This window comes from Mangifera indica, unplaced genomic scaffold (genome assembly GCF_011075055.1).
Source record: "Mangifera indica cultivar Alphonso unplaced genomic scaffold, CATAS_Mindica_2.1 Un_0004, whole genome shotgun sequence".
NCBI classification, from domain to species: Eukaryota; Viridiplantae; Streptophyta; class Magnoliopsida; order Sapindales; family Anacardiaceae; genus Mangifera; species Mangifera indica.
In genome coordinates, this window is record NW_025401096.1 from 740,363 (window position 1) to 760,197 (window position 19,835).

Here is a 19,835-nt window from a genome sequence, read left to right on the forward strand (position 1 = left end):
TATCACCGCCGAAGGTGGAGGTGGTGGTGGTTGGTGTGTAAGGGGCTACTGTGATGAAGGTTTTAGAAGAGAGTAGAAGAAGAGTCCTTCAAGCCACTTAATCACCGATAAATTAAAACTATAATCTATATTAATTATTGTATCAAGTGATGATCGGTAATTAATTAGAAGAGGAGATGGAGTACTTTAGAATGATAGATCCAATTGATTTGGTTAAGATAATAATTAAGCCTACTTTGTTTGATTCTAATCCAAAGTAATTAAAACTGTTTTAGATTATCTTACAAATGAACTCATTTTTCATATTAAGTCTTTCCTTTTCTAGCAATTACTTTTTACAATCAAATGATGTAATAATACATATTATTGAACACATATATGCTAGCTATATATTTGGCTTTATAATTTTTTTATTCACAACCCACCCTCAAACGGCACTCCGGTGGCTGGAATCCACGAATTCCCACTTAAAAAATTATCCACTGTGAACTTTGATGCCTCTGTTGAGTTTTGAATCACATGATATCCTGGCCATTTTACCCTTCCGTTGGTATTTGCCCCACTTCCCGTATTCAAATACTCTCCATAATAGAGAGTGTTCAGAGCAAAACTACCATTCCACGGCAACCAACCGGCGGGATGAATCAATTCATCGATCGTACATTTCATAACCACAGTTCTCGAATACTTTTTCCACGGCCGCCCCAAATAGCTTTCAATCGATGTTACGCCTATCATATCGGTAGCAGCAGTAATACGAGAATTGTGGATAATTATTCCTGTATTGTCTTCCAACGATTCTCTTCCATGTGCCGTAATTGTGTTCTTTTGGTAGCTCAATGGCTTCCGAATGTAAATGTTACAGTTTTGAAACACCACTGCTGCATAACCAAAGATAAAGTCTACAGTTCCATAAATGTCACAGTTACGGTAGAATTGAGCTCCCCTGTAGACATATAATGTGTCTTGGTAGCCTTTAAAGCTACAGTTGTAGAAGACTGATCTATCAGAATTTGATCGGAGAGCCACTGATTGATTATTCTCGGGCCCTGCCGTGTTCTCAAATGTCATGTCCCGAGCTATGAATCCATATCCAGAGACACCTGGGAGAATTTGAAAACAATAGTATGTGGATGGAATATAATGAAATAATTATTTGTACCAGTGAATAAATTTAATAACATAATTTGCACACAAAATTCAAAATTTTGGAATTAATGATCCATTAACATGCATGAAAATTTTACTTGTATACCTATGAGATTAATTACAAAATTAAGATTCTTACCAAAAGTTGCTGTGTTGAAAGTCCTGAAACCATCTCTAGCACTCCTATTACCCGTAATAATAGTAGCATCCATTCCATCTCCAATAAATGTTAAGTTCGATATTTTGAACTCTACGTTTTCCTTATAAACTCCTTGCTTAACATAGATAACCAATCTTTTTCCATCAGTTTTCTTGGCTGCAGCAGCCACAGCTTCAGAAATGGTTGTATAATTTCCAGAGCCGTCTTGTGCAACCACAATGTCAGCTTTTGGTGGCGTCAATTGAAGGTGGTGCCTATTGGCAACCGAAACCCACGACAGAAATTCATCCGCTAGTATAATATTGCAAGAAGAAATTAGTAGAAAAAAATTGAAAATGGAGAATAAAATTGTATCCATAGCTTGAATTTGTTGAGTAAATTGAGAATTAAGTGAATTTGTTGAACTGTTAAGTGAATGGGGTGGGGTTTATATAGCCTCCACCCCATTCAATTATTGAAAAAATTAAATTAAATTAATAATGTTTTCACACCTTGTTTAGGATGAGAACACTAAAATAAAGAATTTCATAAAGTCTTGAGGAATTTCATTGCATACTTGTTATAGATGTAAACACTAAGATTAATAGGATGAAGGGATTCCAATATATTTATACATGCTAGTTTGAGATGTGAATAGTGAGAAATTGTAAAATATATATCTATACATAGTGTGTTAAGTTGTGAATTGTAGTGGTGGATTGCAAAGTCATTTGATTTTTTTTAGCTGTGAAAATAATTATGAAAGAGTATTTATGTATTATTGTACATAGTGTAAAAGTCAATTCATTTTTTTAGTTGTGAAAACAATTTTAAAAGAGCATTTAGTATAAATGTACATAGTGTAAAAGTCATTTGATTTTTTTAGTTGTGGAAGAGTGTTTAAGCATTATTGTACATAGTGTAAAAGTCATTTCATTTTTTAGTTGTGAAAACAACATTGAAAGAGCATTTATGTATAATTGTACATAGCGTAAACCGTCTCTAGGTGCTGTGAAAACAATACAGGAGGCCCTTCTGCATACGGAATTATGAGTACAGGGCAAATGCTATATTTCTGGAATTATTTGTCTAAAATTTATATGTTTTGAATGATAAAATTTTGATTTTGAGAAATTGGCAAATCAAAGAAGATAGGTATAACCGCATTGCCTGAATGATTTGTAGAGGACTATAAGATAACTTGTAGAGTAGAGGAATCGGATTTAGTTTCCTCAAAAGGCAAACGAGTGGGTGTATGAAGGTTTTTATATATATTATATAATATGATGGTCAAGTGAGAAGACCTAAATTCACAAAATTACTATTTTGAAAACCTTCACACGAAGACTTTAAAAATGTAGATTACAATTGTTGTAAAAAAGTGGAGAATTTTTTATTAATAATTGACAAAGATAATTTTGTATTAATGGGTGATAATTAGATGGATGTGCAATTTGTAAGCTAATTTAATAATAATAGAGATTACATGCATATATAGCTATTGGGAGCCAAAAAGAGAAAGCTTTAAAATAAAATCATTGCTCTCTTAAGCCTGCATATTAGATACAGTAAGTGCTAATATTTTTAAGGATAACGATTGGTAGCAAATTAACCCAAAGGGAGTCACGATCATACACAGTTAACAAAATTGAATTGTTTAACATAAGCCATGTGGTTTGGCATAAGAATATGATGACCGAGGCTGACTTGTACCGGCTACCGGGGCTATGTTTTCCAACTGTAACTGAGGTACCGGACAGAGCCAACCCAGTCGAGTTTGACCGGCGGCAAAGCTGTTGGTAAATTAAGGTGGTGTTGTCTATAGGTAAATAAAACTTAAACTTGTCACCCCATGTACTCCTATATCATCAACTCTTGTTTTTTCTGTTTATCACTGCCGGAGGTTGTGGTGGTGGTGGTTGGTGTGTAAGGGGTGGCTGTGATGAAGGTTTGAGAAGAGAGCAGAAAAAGAGTTCTTCAAGCCACTTAATTACCAATAAAATAAAACTATAATCTCTATTAATTAATTGTATCAAGTGATGATGGGTAATTAATTAGAAGAATAGATGGAGTATTTGAGAATGAGAGATCCATTTGATTTGGTTAAGATATAATTAAGCCCACTTTCTTTGATTCTAATCCAAAGTAATTAAAGCTGCTTTAGATTATCTTAAAAATGATCTCATTCCTCATATTAAGTCTTTGTTTTTCTAGCAATTACTTTTTACAATCAAATGATGTAATAATATATTATTGAACACATGCATACTAGCTATGTATTTGCCTTTCTAATATTTTTTTTATTCACAACCCTCCCTCAAACGGCACTCCGGTGGCTGGAATCCACAAACTCCCACCTAAAAAATTATCCATTGTAAACTTCGAAGCCTCTGTTGAGTTTCGTTACATGATATCCTGACCATTTTACTCTCGCGCTTGTATTTGCCCCACTTCCCGTATTTAAATATTCTCCATAATACAGAGTGTTCAGGGCGAAACTACCATTCCATGGCAACCAACCAGCCGGATGAATTAATTCATCGATTGTACATTTCATAAACACAGTTCTCGAATACTTTTTCCATGGCCATCCCAAATAGCTTTTGATTGACGTTACGCCTACTGTGTCAAAAGCGGCTGTGATAAGAGAGTTGTGGATAATTATTCCAGTCTTTCATTCAAGTAATCTCTTCCATGCGCTGTGATGGTGTTTTTCTGGTAATTCAATGGCTTCCGAATGTAAATGTTACAATTTTTAAACACCACTGCAGCGTAACCAAAGAAAAAGTCTACAATTCCATAAATGTCATAGTTGCGGTAGAATTGAACTTTCCTATAGACATATAATGTGGGGAAATTATATTAAATGCCCAAAATTAAGGGGGTCTAAGTGAATTACCCAAAACAATGAGGTTTAGGCAAAAATGCCTTTATTTTAAGAAATGACCAAACTACCCCTATATATAAACCAAGGATTTTACTTATTTTCTGCTTAATTTTCCCATGGTTTCATTGTGCAAAATCAAAATTTTTGTGTCTCCCACGGTCATCCCATGGTCATTCCATAGGCGAAGCGATTTTCGTTGATTTTCAACTTTTTCGACAATAAAAAATGGCAAAGAAGGTTAGTACATCTTTCCTACTATTGTTTGAATGAATTTATTGTTAAGATTATTGAGATTTGAGAGAGATTTTGCCGTTTGAAATTCTAGGGTTCCGATTTTGAACAATGCATAAAATGTTTTGATTCTTGGTTGTTTTGGTTGAATTTCTTAAAGGGTTTTGTGTTATAGGATATGTACATTTAATTTGTGTTGAAATTGGAGGTATAAACGACGATTTTTACATCGAAAAAGGGGTTAGAATAGCCGGCACTCCTGTCCGTGGGAACAGTGGATCCCTCGATCAAGAGAGATTGACCGTTTGTAGTAGAAATTTTTTGAGGGGCTAAATTGATATTTTTCATATCTAGGGTTTCTTGACGTATAGTTTACTTTTTTGAAAACTATACGCATTGTTTGTGAAATAGCGTTTTCAAAACATTAGGGAGCTAGGGGAGAACGGTTAGTCCATGGGGGGTGTTTGTGAAATTTGTCATGAGACAGTGGGCTAATGCTGTCAAAACCATGGGTTGGAGGGAAATTTACTTTTTTGAAACTGCAGGGGCGTTAAGAGATTAGAAAATTGCTGAGCAGACAAGGGATAAATATTGGACTTATTTGTAGTAGAAATTTTTTGAGGGGCTAAATTGATATTTTTCATATCTAGAGTTTCTTGACGTATAGTTTTTGAATTTTATATCTATTTTTTCTGTTTTAGGGTTTTTCGATATATAGTTTTCGAATTTAACATTCGATTTTTTTATTTTTATGTTTTTTTGACATATGTTACGATGTACTGACGTAATTTTAGTTCGATATTTCGGTTTTTTCGTTTATAGGATATATCGATTAGCATTTTCGAATTTCAGTTTCGTTTTTTCTAATTTCGTCATTTTATGATATATCGACTCGTATTTTCCAAATTTCTAAACAATTTTTCGATTGGTGATATTCTAATGTATTTCAACTTATAGAATTTGAATTTTATTTCTGTTTTTTTTATTTTCGCCATTTTAGGATAAATCGATTCGTATTTTTCATATTTTCTAACGATTTTTTGATTGTTGACATTTTAGGGTATTTCAACATATAGAATTCGAATTTCAATTCTGGTTTTTCGATTTTCGCCGTTTTATAATATATTGACTCGTATTTTAGATTTTCGAATGATTTTTCAATTGTTGACCTTTTAGGGTATTTCAACGTATAGAATTTGAATTCCATATTTTTGATTTTCGCCGTTTTAGGATATATCGACTCATACTTTTAGATTTTTGAATAATTTTTTTATTATTGACATTCTAAGGTATTTCATTGTTTTATATAGGACAACCTCTCCTATTAATAGGTCAATACCATCCTATCAGCCACATGAGGTCTGTATTTAATTTCATAGAAATATTTAATGTTAAATGTTGTTACTATATTTTGATTTTATTTTATATGAAATGTCAATTGATCAAGTTATTATTACTATTATCTTAGGGTAGTCGCCACAAGGGGGTATCAATTAGCCATTCTGTTACATCACCTCTCCAATCTGAGGTATGTCACTTATCGGTGGAACTCTATTTTTTAATTAATTATCATTAATTAATTCATTTTATATATTCGTATAGGGTCTTCCTCATGAAGGCCTTTCGGTCGAACCTCCGGTTGCTTTAGATCCCTCATCGAAGGTATGAAAAATATTGTAGTTATTATATTTTATATGAAATATCATTTACTATTTTGTTTTTCTTATGGGTATAGGAGACCGACATTGAGGTATTATCGATTGAGAGTTCTCCCCGAACACCTTCCTCGACCGTAGAGGTAGTATTTTTTTTTTAAATGTCATTGATCGATTTGTCTTTTCAGTAATTATGTTTATTTAACAATGTTTTATCTTTTTCAGGATGAGTGGTTGTGGTTACTTGTTGATATCTCTAGCTCCAGCAAAAGGACAGTGGATATTAGTTCATAGGAGGAGGACTTAACAATGTTGATTTCGTGGCTTTCCTATATACACCCGCAACTTGCAAGGTGGTAAATAATATGAGAACTTTATGATCAAAATGTATGAAAAAGTTAAAATTTCAAAATTTTAATACTTGTTTAAACACATTACCTTTAAGTCTTCTTTATACTTTGCCCGCATGTTACACAGAAGGTGATAACAATAACATCCATGGTGGACATCTGGAAAGACTTCAACCATTGCATAGTATATAGCATGATGTCGATTTGAGATTATCGCCAGCTCAGAGAGGTCATGAATGCATTCTTTAATCTTCCTGAGAAACCAACACCACATATTGTGATTTTTTTTTTTATCGACACCAAAGCCAATGGGGTATATCTGGTTATTACCATCAAGACCCACCGCAATGAATAAATGACCTAGATATCAACTTTTAAGGAAAGCAGTGTCAATGCAAATAACAGGTCAGAGATATTCTTTAAATGCATAAATGGAACATCCTAATGCCATGAAAAAGTACTTAAATTGATGGTCATCATCCGTTTCAATAGTAGTAACAGTTCCCAGATTAGTACGCTATAGATTGTAACAATAATTTGGTTAGAGCATAAATGATTCCTCTTGTGAGCCCCTCAATAAATTTAAAGCCCAGTTTCTTGCCTGCCAAACCTGTGAATATGAAATGTCAGTTTTATACTAGTCGACGATATCCACAATGATTTCCTTAGGGCGATAAATTCGATCAATCAATACAAACTTTGACCTTATTAATTGACCTAAAGCTCGGGCCCCAACTTGTCTGTGATGTGGCATTATTTGATCAACTGAACATGTGTGGGTTGGATTCATTTGGTTGATTTGAAACATTTCACTGACTTTGGACTTGTTTACATGTATATACCATTCACAATTTTCAGCCTTGCACTTAATATCCCATCGCCCCCTGTCAGACTTCTTGATCATGAATTAAAATCCTTCTAGTAGGGCAAATTGCTTCATAGCATCTTTCAATTATACTTTATTATGAAAAATATCACCAAGTTTTACACCATTCTCCTCTTGGATCGATCTTGTACCACCTGATGATGTTGATGGTTGTGGAGGAAAAACAAGAAGCCACCTAAACAGATCAGTGGGGACATTGTCAAAAATAATATGTTATTTCATCCTAATTAATCACATAAATATAATAAAAATTCCTGTGGGATAAGATTTATCATACTTATAATGATTAATTATAATTGATGTCATATAACTAAATGTAATCCCAAGATACTCAATGTATAACTTTGACATAATCAAAAATGTTGTAGCTACTCTATGATTAATCAAAATTAGACTAATCACATGACATCTAATTTTATGCATATAATCCTTAAGAAATTATTTAAAGTATAATTTCATTTAAACCAAAATTATGCATAAAATTAACCATAAAAACAATATTAAATTATTTAATAAACACTAAAAATTGGATAAATGAAACTTAAATTATCCAATCAGAAAATAACATTGGCAAATACATACTATACAAATATATTTCATTAAGGCCAAAAAGTATAATATTAAATTCATAAGCCTTCTGTACCGAAAAATCAAAGTATATATCTAAATTTAATAAATAAACCACAATGAGCATGCATTGAAAAGTTGAACTGTAGTGGCTTTTACTTCTCATAGCAGAGGAATGTCATGGGCTCAAGCAGATTAAAAGCTAAAATTTTATGAAAACCAATACTAAAATGTATAACAAAATAAGTTGTCCCAAATTTGCAACAAAATGAAATTTGCTTGGTGTTAAATCTCACACTCCGGATCTTGTACCTTATGGTCTGTGTTCAAAACGCAAGAGTGAGATTACATATTTTCATTTTTTGTAAAGCAGATGAATGACATGTCATCCACTTCAAATGAATGCAGATGTCATGTCGGCTGGCAGTGCAACACAAAAGAGGCAAAAGTGATGCGTATGACACGTCATCTGAAGAAACTAAAAGCAAATGACATGCCGTCTGTAGATTGCCCCTGACTTCTAGCCGGGTCAAGATTCGGATCAATAGACCCGGTTTCAGACCTGTATACATTTTACACTCTAAATCAGCCTCCAAAACTCCGATTTTGACGTTCCATATATCAAATTTCTCAGTTTTTGATGTAGAATTCATATAAATGAAAATTTTAAACAAAAAATACCAACAACCAATTTTCTCTTTCTAAAGAAATTCGGGATAACATAAAATTTTGCATGTAATACTCATCAAAACAAGGCAGAGGCATAAAATAGCTCTGATACCAAATGTAAAACATGTATATGGTCTCTATCTAAACACTAACCTCTGGCTATTGCTTGACGATTTGATGCAGAATAATCCTCTGGAAATTGCTTGTAAACTTTCGTCGTTCAGGTGATTTCTTTTTCTCACAGAATGGTGTATGTTTTTCAGAAAAAGCTCACCTAGGGACCTTTTTTTGCAACCTTAAATATGCATTCTCCCATCAAGAATGCAACTGCAATGTGTGGAGTTATGGCATGGGGAGTTACAAACCATTAAGCATGGGAGTTACAGACCATCAATCCAGGAAGAAGTTACTGCATGAAGTAGTTACCAGGAAAAAGAAACTGACAAAGAGAGCTCTCAAAGGAATTGATTTTCTGAAGGTATGTTTAATCATCTCTTTTCTCAGCTGTAACTTACGAGGACCCAGCTAAGCCTTCAACCCACTATATATACTGCAACTTCCGATTCCCAGACAAAAAAAAAAAAAAAATCATCACGAAGCATCATATTCACAGCAACCATTATCTTTCATATATGAGAATACACCACTACAACGGCCATAATCCATGTGATTTTAAGATTCCAGAAACATAAATATGCTAAAACCATTATATGTATGATCCTCAAGCCAATGAACTACACATACACAACATACCAGATTTTAAATCACAGAAAATCATTAGGCAGAAAACAAAGCTGGATGGCATACCTCTCCTCCGGCGATTACGAGGGTCTTCGCGTGGCAACAGTCTCCCCGACAACTTCCCTTCCTTTTCGGGGCACTGAAGGCTCGTTCTCTCTCCTTCTGCGTGAATGGGGGCCAAGGTATTACAAATCAGGAGACAAAATAAGTACTAAAAGACTCCACCAAAGGTCTGTCAATACCGGCTATCTGGAAATTGCATGAAAGATTATGGTTTTGCGGGAATGGGATCTCAATGCTGCCAAAGCGTGATGGGCACCAAAAGGTAAGCTGATATGTTTTTCAAGGATCTTTTAAAAATTCCAGTTTGGTTCGGAAGGAAGTAGATAATTTGACAGATGTACCAACTCCTTGCATGGTTAATGGATATATCGTCGGATCAATTATTAATTTGTTTCCTTCTTTTCCCGCATAATTCCCTCTCCTGTCTACTGTTAACTTTGGCAAAATTTGGAATTTATGCTCATTCCATGCAAGGTTTATGGGAACGGGATATTTTGATTTTCAAAATAATAAAATCATAGTTATATAAACATATGCAAAGATATATATATATATCTAAATGCACTGGCATACATAATCCTTGAATACGGATACATACATACAATTAAACCAAAATTTGAATGATAACATGTAATAAGCTCACCCAAGGAAATACAAAATATATTGAAACTTGTTCATAATTGAGTTTACTTTCTTTCGTACAATTTTTTTATTATTTCATCATATAATCACAGTGTTCTTCACCATAAATATAAGATTTCCAATAAAATTTTAGAAGTAATGTTTTGATTTTAATTAATTTGAAAATGAATATAATTTAAATAATATATGTGTGTGTGTGTGTGTGTGTATATAGATTCTTATGTTTAGCCTAGCACAGCACGACTCAGGGCTTCTTGATTCTTCTTTAACAAGTTCCTACCCTCTCAAAACAACATCGGCATCGTCGCCACATCAAACTCTAAATTTGGCAGACAAGTCATTGGATTTGCCTACAACTATCCATAGGATAAACCAAACTTGGAGTTTGTTGATTTAAATGAGTATAAAATTTATAAGATAGAACGAACTTCGAGTCATTCCAGAGATTCGTTGCTGATGAGCCTACTCAAAAATCTATATTCCTGTAAACTACAAATCATATTCCAAGCACATCAGCTTCTATCATTTATCCATATTTATCAAATTTTCAATTTAAAGTATGTTATGTCATCCATCCTCAATCAGAAACAACATAGTTAAGAATCATTATAAAAACACAAAATCCATCCATCTAACATGCTTCATAATTCGCTTCACAATTTCTAGACCTTACATTGTCGCCAAGCAAAAGGGTTTGTTGCAAAAACCATCATTGAAACCATCAGAAAATAGAACCCGATCACCAAATTTGTGGCCCCAATAGGCGCAAATTATCTCTCTCACAATCTGAAATAATACCAAACTCTCAATAGATAGTGATGAATACCAAAGTATCCCCCAAAACATAGGGCTTATTCCTTTTATGATAATTCTGATTATAATGACTATCATGATTGCACGACACTTGATGCATGGTTATGCATTCACTTAGACATTCAGTGTGGCACATTATCTATCTTATCCACGCACAATTGTTGATCAAGTCAATTTTTATAGTTTCTTGAATACTTAGCTAATTTCCAAGTATAATCATACATTTAACTCATAAAAGTAATAATTGATCCTAAAACCTGCTTGTGAGTGTTAAATAGATTTTGCAATAAATTTCAACCTACTTCACTAATACTATGAAAGAAATTAAAACCTAAAAGTTGCTAATAGATTTAGTTTCGACTCTCTTACATGATATATAGTAAGTGATAGCATCTCATTCTTTCCATTTATAGTTACAGGGGTAACAACTATCAATGTATTGCACCAACAAGAAGAAAACAAGACTGAGCTGTGATTTTGTGCAAGTGAATAAAAATAAATGTGTGTAATGGTGGTGCAATTTTATGCGGGCAAAAAGATAGTGAACAAAATATTTTTAAAGAGATTCAATCTACGGCTTGGGAGTCTATGTTTTCTAATATGATATTTATGTTTATGGAAAATGCAACAAAGTTTCGATAGTATTATAAAAATATTTTCATTTTAGCCACTAGATATATTTACAATCTACTTTCATTTGTAGGTAGAAGGAATGGTTAATTACATAGAATTACTCACTAGATATATTTAGATCTTAGTGCATACTATAATGGAAGATAGAGATCATCTCATTGACATGGAAGATAACTTTGTTGTAATTATTATCTCACATTTGTTGGAGATAAGGATGAAACATGATCTGAGATTGAATTTGGTACATTGATGAGATTATGAGATAAGAATTATATTGTCAAATATTGTTCATCTTATTGTTTCTTATTAAAAAGGTTTTCACCCACATGTTGAGTTAAGTTGTGTTACGTGTAGATAACATGTTTGATTGTTTCACATTGTTGTCAGCTGTTATATAATAGCTAGTAGCATATTTGGGTGTTTCTTGTGTGCGTTTGATTAAAAGGATCCATATAAAAATTACAATTTCATCTTCAAGGTTTGGCTTAGGCTCGATAATCTTGTATAATTTTTTATAACAACTTCCCCATCAATTTATAAAATTCTCAATTTCTGTCTTGTTTACGAGAACCAAAATTTACTAACGGATTTTTACCATGTCCTAGTGACTTAAGCCAAGCCACACTGTGGGATTTCTTGTAATTTTCATCCCAAAATTTCCCAGATTTCTTGTTGATTTGATGAGTCTCATCATTTTATAGTTAAGCATGATCAATCAAGATTAGCTATCATCATTAGCAACAAAGTATGTTTAAAGCAAGTCGGCCTTGTTCACATAACGTTCTTTACTTCCTAAACTGTGATTCCATATATTTCACAATGATAAACAAGAAATCATACAAAATTCTAGCCATACGATGGATAAAACTAGAAACCAATGCTATTAAAACCAGACCAAGCCAACCGATGGAACTAGTTCGATTGTGAACCAGCTCTGGCTTTTGTCATATATATATATATATATATATATATATATATATATATATATATATATATATATCTCAAAGTGTTAGTAGATAACATTAAAGGGGCGTTTGGTTTGGCTAATATTTTATTACCAAAACAGAAATATTACCTTGAAGATAGATTACTTAAAAGATTACTGGGTATAAATGATTACTATGTTTGGTAAAATTTGGTAGGTATAAATAATTATTGTGTTTGGTTAAAGGTAATAAAATATTACTAGTAAATTATTTTACTTAAATGCCCTTGAATATAATTATTTTTAAATATTTTTTATATTATTTGTCATATTAATTAAAAATAAATTTATTTTTATCTCAAAAAATTAATAAATAATAATATAATTATAATAAAATCAAGATTACCTTGGTAATCTTTAAATACCTAAGGTGAAAGTGGTAATCAGATTACCACCTATATTACCTGCCACGTCAGCATTGGTAATAGAAGATTACTGTAATATTTTATTACTGATAAACCAAACAAGGGAATAAAAGATAGATTATCAAGGTAATCTTCAAAAACCTAAACCAAACACCCCCTAAAAGATTATAATTAACTAATTAGTTGAAAGTTAAATATTTATCGTTGAAAATAAACAAATATTAATTAGAAAGAGAAAAGTTATTGATTTTAGTTTATTGAAATAAGTTAATTATTTAGTGTTTTTAATAGAAAAAAGTTAGATGAGTGACATTGAATCATTCTGTTTAAATACATTATAATTTAGTAATCATTTAAATTATCCAATTAAATCAATTTAACTATAAATTAATAAAATGATTGATTTGATAACTAATACGATTTTAAAAACATGGTTAGAAATCACCCGTGATGATTAATTGGTGATTGTTAAAGATTGATGTGGGCCCCAGAGATCAACCGTATTCGGTTTCTTACCGAAGCCAAGCAAGTGATTGATAGACACATTTATTGTTTTTCGGGTAATTAATTAAAATAGGCAAAAAATTTTCCGTTTATACGTTTTTAGGCCAGTGAACAACTGTTTTACCAAAATAAGCAAACCAATATTTTTTTTCCACTAATACCCCTTTCTCATTTCACATAACTAATCAATTTGCGCAACTTTCATCTTATTTCACCGTCGTCTTCTCTTTCAACGTTATTTTTCTATCAACACTTCAACGACAACAAATTTTATGTGTGCTCTCTCTCGCATTCATCATTATCATATATCAAGTAAGTTTTTTTTGCATTTCCTTTATATAAATAATATCTGTATCCAGAAAACTGTCAAACTCAAATATAAAGTTCAAAACTGTAATCAGCACCTCTTAACTGCTTAAATCTTTTTATAAATATTCAGATTTATGCATTCTATAGTTTTATTAGCCAGATCTAAGTAAAAACGGAAATCGCAGTTCATGCCTGGTTAATTGCGTGGTATGCGATTTGCGTGGTTTGCGCGTTGTACGGATTACGCGGTTTGCATTGCGCGGTTTGCACTGTTTGGCGGTTTGCGCTCTGCATGTTTTGCGTTTTTCTTTTTGCGTTTTGCGTTTTGCATGTCTGCTCATCTCTTTTACAATTTCTTTGATGCAGAAATATGGGTATAATATATTTGCTTGGATATGGTGGACATTGGGTTAACCGAGGTGATAATAGTTTGAAATACGTTGGTGGAGTTGAAACATTTGTATCAGTTAGTAAAAAAATAAATTTTGGTGGATTCGTAGAAGCAGTATGTTCTCGATTAGGCATTAATCAAAGTTGCAATAGTGTAAAAATTTACATGCAAAATCCGACCACTTATAGTGATTTACCGTATTTGTTGAAGGATGATTTTGATATACGGATTATGATGAGATTATCAAAGACACATAAAAGGGATCCATTATTTCTTACAGTGTTTACAAGGCCTACAGAAGTCATAACCAATATGCAACAACAACGAACTGAACCTATGGATGATGCGATTAACTCTGTGGATAATATATATTCTGAGACACAGCCAGAAGGTATGCCTGAGGGTGATGGGGTTGAGGTTATGATACATGATGAAATAAGAAGGCAGCAAGGCCCTTTACGGGGTACAACAGATAGATGTGATGAAATGGGTACTATTCTGACAGAAAATTTTCAATCAGATGAGGAAGAAAACGGAAATCTATTGAAACTATTGAAACTATCCCAATCAACTTCCAAACCATAGTCCCCCACGGAAATCTATTCTGCAGTCAATTTCCAAACCATAGTCCCCCACGGAAATCTATTGAAACTATCCCAATCATCTACTAATTGTAATATATGTTCTGATACTATTTTTCGATTATCTGCTCCTAATAATCCATAATGTATCAGATATAATACAGTCATCTTCATCATTGTTTCCCCACACCTTAGACATGAAACTTTTACCTAGATCCCTATAAGTCACTGATTTATCACTTTGAAAGTATTTGTTTTTAAAATTCAATGAATCTGTAGTTATGTAATCAATCATATCTGATTCTTTACTAAACCTTAACCCAGTAATCATAGCAAACTCAATCGGACTAAATCTACAATCAATCTCATTTAATCGAAACCAAAACACTTCTCCCAACTCATCCTTATTCACTTGTCGAAATAATACACTATGTAATAAAGTTGAACTATATCCATGCACTTCAAGATCCAAAAAATGCCCAAAACATGTTTGTCTAAATAATATTTTCTGCTATGAATTTAATTTTGCCCTTATATGTTGAACCGTATCCCTGTGACTTCGAACATCAAGAGGTTGCTAGATTTGACTTGCTAAACAGTTATAGACATGATTAAATGCAAAACTCCATAGGAGATTTGCAAAACATTCAACATTATGTAATTGCATTATTTTACTTACTTTGGATATGTGTTTACGTAAACTTGTTTTGTAAATGAATAATGCTTATTTGGCTACTTGGTTTTGAACTATACTTTAAACTATGGTGTTTGTGTAAGGGAGATTCACAAACAATGTTTATGTAGTATTTATTTAGTATTCTAAATTAGAGGGTATTGAATATGATGTTGTTATTATAAATTATAAATTATGTTGTGTTTGTGATGTTATTATTATAAATTAAGCATGTTATGTTTGTAATAGTATTACTATAAATTTATTAAATTTTACATATGGAAGACATCAATGATGAGTTTCCACTAATTATGTCTTTTGATCATGGTTATTATTCATTTATTTTTTCTTGAATACGAAATAGTGAAAGTGAATGATTTTTATTTGGTTTTAAACATAAATCGAACCGTTCCAAATCGTATATTTTTAATTTGGTTTGGTTGGAAATTTTTTCAAACTATTTTTTTAGTTTAGGTTGAAAAATATCATAAACTACTTCAAATCGGATTGCACACCCCACCCCTAAACAAAACCCAAATGAAGAATTCTTGAAGATTTGAAGAAAAGCTTAAGTTTAGGCAAATATGTTTGTAATGTTAAAGCATTCATTAGCTTTGATTAGAATATATATTTGCATGTGAAAGTTCTCTAAAAAACTTGTTTTCCTATCTCTCACACTTTGGGGTTAAAGTGTCATTTTTCAAACCTAATGACTTGAACCAATTTTTATCAAATTTCATTGACCTATTTGAAATTATGAAGTTTTATAAACTAAAATATCAAATTGCAACTTACGGTTTGAATAAATTTTCTAAAAATAGGTTAAATTGACATTTTACATAAGTTTCAAAATTTTGGGTTAAAACGTTGTTTGTCAAACTTATTGAGTTAAGTCAAATTTTTTATTAAATTTTAATAAATCATTTGAAATTACGAAGTTTTGTGGACTAAAATTTCATATCTTAAAGTTGGTTTTGAAAGAGTTTTCCAAAGTGGGTTAAATTTTCATATTTTAAAGTTTCAAAGTTTCAAAGGGAAATTGCAAAATTTCAAATTTTACCGGGTAAAATATAATAAAATTTGATTAACCAAATTAGACTAGCTAAATTTTTTAATGGTAGCTTTCGGATTTTTTAGAAGCCATGTATGTTGGCTTTTAGAAATCCAGTCGATCGAATTTCTTCAGGTCAATCGAATTGTGCTATAAATTTTCTAATAACTAGTGTCACGTGGATGTCATGGAAGTATCATGTCATATCCAGTTAACCAAATTACATCTAGTCGATCAAATTTTGTATTTTCTGGAAAATTAAAATGGTTAGTTTTGTGTATAACGGCAACATTCGTTAGTTTCCCTTATATAAACTCAATTAAATCCACTTGGAAACGACTTTTGCCACCAAGAACTTTCATACATTTGAGAGCAAATCATTTTTTAGCTATTCACTTGCAAATCTTACTTTTATAATCACAACTTTTGCTTATATATTTTCTTGATTTCATTTATATTTGGTTATATTAAGCTTAAATTTTCATATACACTTTTTGAGAGAGATTATATTTCGAATTCATATAAATTTGTATTATAAGAGAGTGGGTTTCACTCTTATTGAGGCTAGAAAAAATTTTTAGTAAGAGAAATTAAGTTCTAACACTTGTAAAGGTTAATAACACCTTAAAGTTATTTGTATTGTGAAAAAACGCTTGGTTAAGGAATTAAGGATTAGTGGAATACTCCAAGGGAGATAGTTTGGAGGAGTGGACATAGACCGAGTTGTATCGAACCACTACACATTGCGCGTTTGATTTTCTCTTCCCTTAAACCTATATTTTGTATTATATGTTATTTGATTGTGTTGATTATTTAAAACACTTTTTTACCAAACATTTTTTAAGTTGCATAAATTGGTTTGATTCTTATATTTGGTAAAAAAGTGTTTTAAATTGTTTAATTCACCCCCCCTTAGGTTATTCAATCCTTCAATTTATTGTACATTCAAGCACAAAAAAAATGTCCCTAATTCATTGTACAAGCAAGAACAAAAATTTTATCCCTAAATGTGTTTTTTTTATTGATGAAATGTAATTCATTTATGGACAAAAAAAAATCTATCCCAAAACATGTATCATTTTTTGACGAACATTATATCGTCCACAATAATTGGTTATTAAGGACGATTTTTTTTTTCGTGGGCATTATTTTTTGGTAAAATATATTTTTTGATGATTTGATCTTTTTTGATGATTTAATCTTTTATGATAATTGACTTTTTTGGACAAATGTTTGATTTTTTGAAACAAAAAAATTCGTCACCCCGTATGAAATTTGTTGAAGTGAGCTTTGTAGTCTTCCCAGGAGGAAAAAACTTTATCAAAAATGCCTACGACAAGGCTTGCAAAGATACAAATGTTCTTGGAGGTTTCAAATCTAACCATATTGCCACTTGATCTCTAAGTGAGAAAGGGAATAACCTCAACTTGATAGCCTCATCCAAAATACCATTTAACTTGAACGTATCACAGATTTGCGTGAATTTGGATAGTGACCCTATGGATCTTCTATTGTCGCTCCTCTAAACTACCTTTGTTGTATCATCTGAATAACAGACAACTTGATTTCAAAATTATTAGTTGCTACAAGTGGTTAACTACACTCAAGAAACCATCTGGTGCTAAAGGTACAACGTAGTCCTGACGTGCATGTTGCTCGTTCTCCATATCTACTTCAATATATTCTTCTTCTTGTTCCTACTTGCTCCTTCTTAGGTGCTTGAGATTTTTTTCGATTTTGGGATCAAAGTCTAATGCTTTGGAGGTTTTTGACCTGGTCATAAACTAATCGGTACCTGCAAGAAAAATCAAGAGTGATCAAACTTGAAAATAAAAACAAAGAGAAATAAAATTTAAAATTGCAAAAAATAAATCCCTGGACTAATAAGATCACAAATTATACTAATATTAACTACCTCAATTTTCAACAATGACACCGAAAACTTGTTCTCACTTACAAGTATATTAGTTGTCAAATAAAATAATAGATATCAATATCACATAAATTATAAGTTAATTACTAGTTTGTTTTATAACGTGTATTAGCTAAGAAACCAAATTTCAGTGTTGTGAAAATAACCATGTTAACTACCAAACTAACAAATCGTTGAATTCATTGTCCAACTAGTCTACGTTGTCTAACTTATCTATGAATGGATTCAAGGAGTTCAAATTTCACTAACGATCTCACATAACTTGTAATGTTGTCGCACACTCTTAACGAAGAATATTTTTGTAGAATTCAAGAACTTGGATTTTGAAAATGAATATATATATATATATATATATATATATATATGTAACACCCTAGTTTGGGAGCATACCTCTAGGAATAATTATCTCAAGATGACGTATTACTTACGGATATTTAAAATAAAATAATATTGAAAAAACACAATTTAATGTTCATGAAGAATAATCACTATGCCTTTATTAAAAATAAATAAGCGTGCCAAAAATGTTCGAAAAAAAAATTCAGTAATTACAAGTAATACTATTAATCCCAATGTGCATAAGGCTCGTAAAGTAATGGATGTGATAATAAAATAAAATAAAAAATTACTATAGCCAAATTTGCAATTCAGTTTGTTCATTGACTCGCCTTCCCATCTGTATCCTTGTTTCTCCTACATACAACATCCAATAATAAATATGTTAGTTGTAATACTCAATAGACATTTATAGTATACATGATATTTCTCATGAATATTCTTGATAGTGTCTCACCGTCACACGCATCCTTAATGCAATCGACTAAACACTCGTCTCAGATGCCTCCTACACCTTCATATTTAATGGGGTATCCATCTCAAATAGCTTTTACATCCATATTCATTAAATTTGGACACCCATCTCAAGTGTCAATTACACCCCCTTCGTAAAAATAACTCAATAAGACCTCCGTCTTAGACGGTCATTGCCAATTAATTTAATTTCACTTCACTTTTCGAAGCTGAGTCATCTCATCAATTAGCTTAAGTATTCCCAAGACCAAGACATCTTATCAGCTTATCTCTAAGAGGACTCATAATTGTCTATGCTCATAATCCTGTCCATTTTTTTGATTCCAGTCCTTTACAAACCCTTACTGACACCAATCCCATTCGCACGTTTATGAATATCATGAAAATTACCCTCCCCGGATTCAACACACACGTGATATGCTTGTCATGGGTGCAATTATGGGTTGTCGAAGTATAATTTAATTGAAGCAAGTGCACTATATCATACATGGATGCACACATAGCCTATCAACCCAGGCAGAAACATATTTGGCATTCAACTGTGCGTTAATGAAATTTTCCCACAAAATCTCGCCTCTCCCAGACGCATAAAGGCAACCAGCCGGAGTTCGTGCGCGCCGCTCGCCTATCGGCAGGACACTCGCCGGACGTGCGCACTGCACGTCCGGCGTTTGTATGCTGCAAACCAGCTCTTGGCGGCAGCGACGGTGCTCCAAACAAGACATAGCCAGTAACCTCCCGAAAGCATCATATTCACAGCAACCATTATCTTTCATATATGAGAATACACCACTACAACGGCCATAAT

General features: G+C 32.2%; 1 protein-coding gene and 1 pseudogene across 1 annotated transcript; both read right to left on the reverse strand.

The window, feature by feature from the left end:
- Positions 1–414: 414 nt before the first annotated feature.
- LOC123205378 (probable pectinesterase/pectinesterase inhibitor 6) lies at positions 415–1,667 on the reverse strand. Its single transcript, XM_044622321.1, has 2 exons — positions 1,289–1,667; positions 415–1,103 (listed from the first exon to the last, which is right to left on the reverse strand). Exons 1-2 carry the CDS (start codon positions 1,665–1,667, stop codon positions 415–417), a joined length of 1,068 nt encoding a protein of 355 aa, XP_044478256.1.
- A 1,925-nt stretch (positions 1,668–3,592) lies between these two features.
- Positions 3,593–4,132, reverse strand: LOC123205361 (annotated as a pseudogene).
- Positions 4,133–19,835: the final 15,703 nt, after the last annotated feature.

Coding starts and splice junctions, on each gene's coding strand:
- LOC123205378 (XM_044622321.1), bottom strand. CDS start 1,667: ATGGATACAATTTTATTCTCCATTTTCAATTTTTTTCTACTAATTTCT. Junction 1,104..1,288: donor TTTCAACACAGCAACTTTTG/GTAAGAATCTTA, acceptor AAATTCTCCCAG/GTGTCTCTGGATATGGATTC.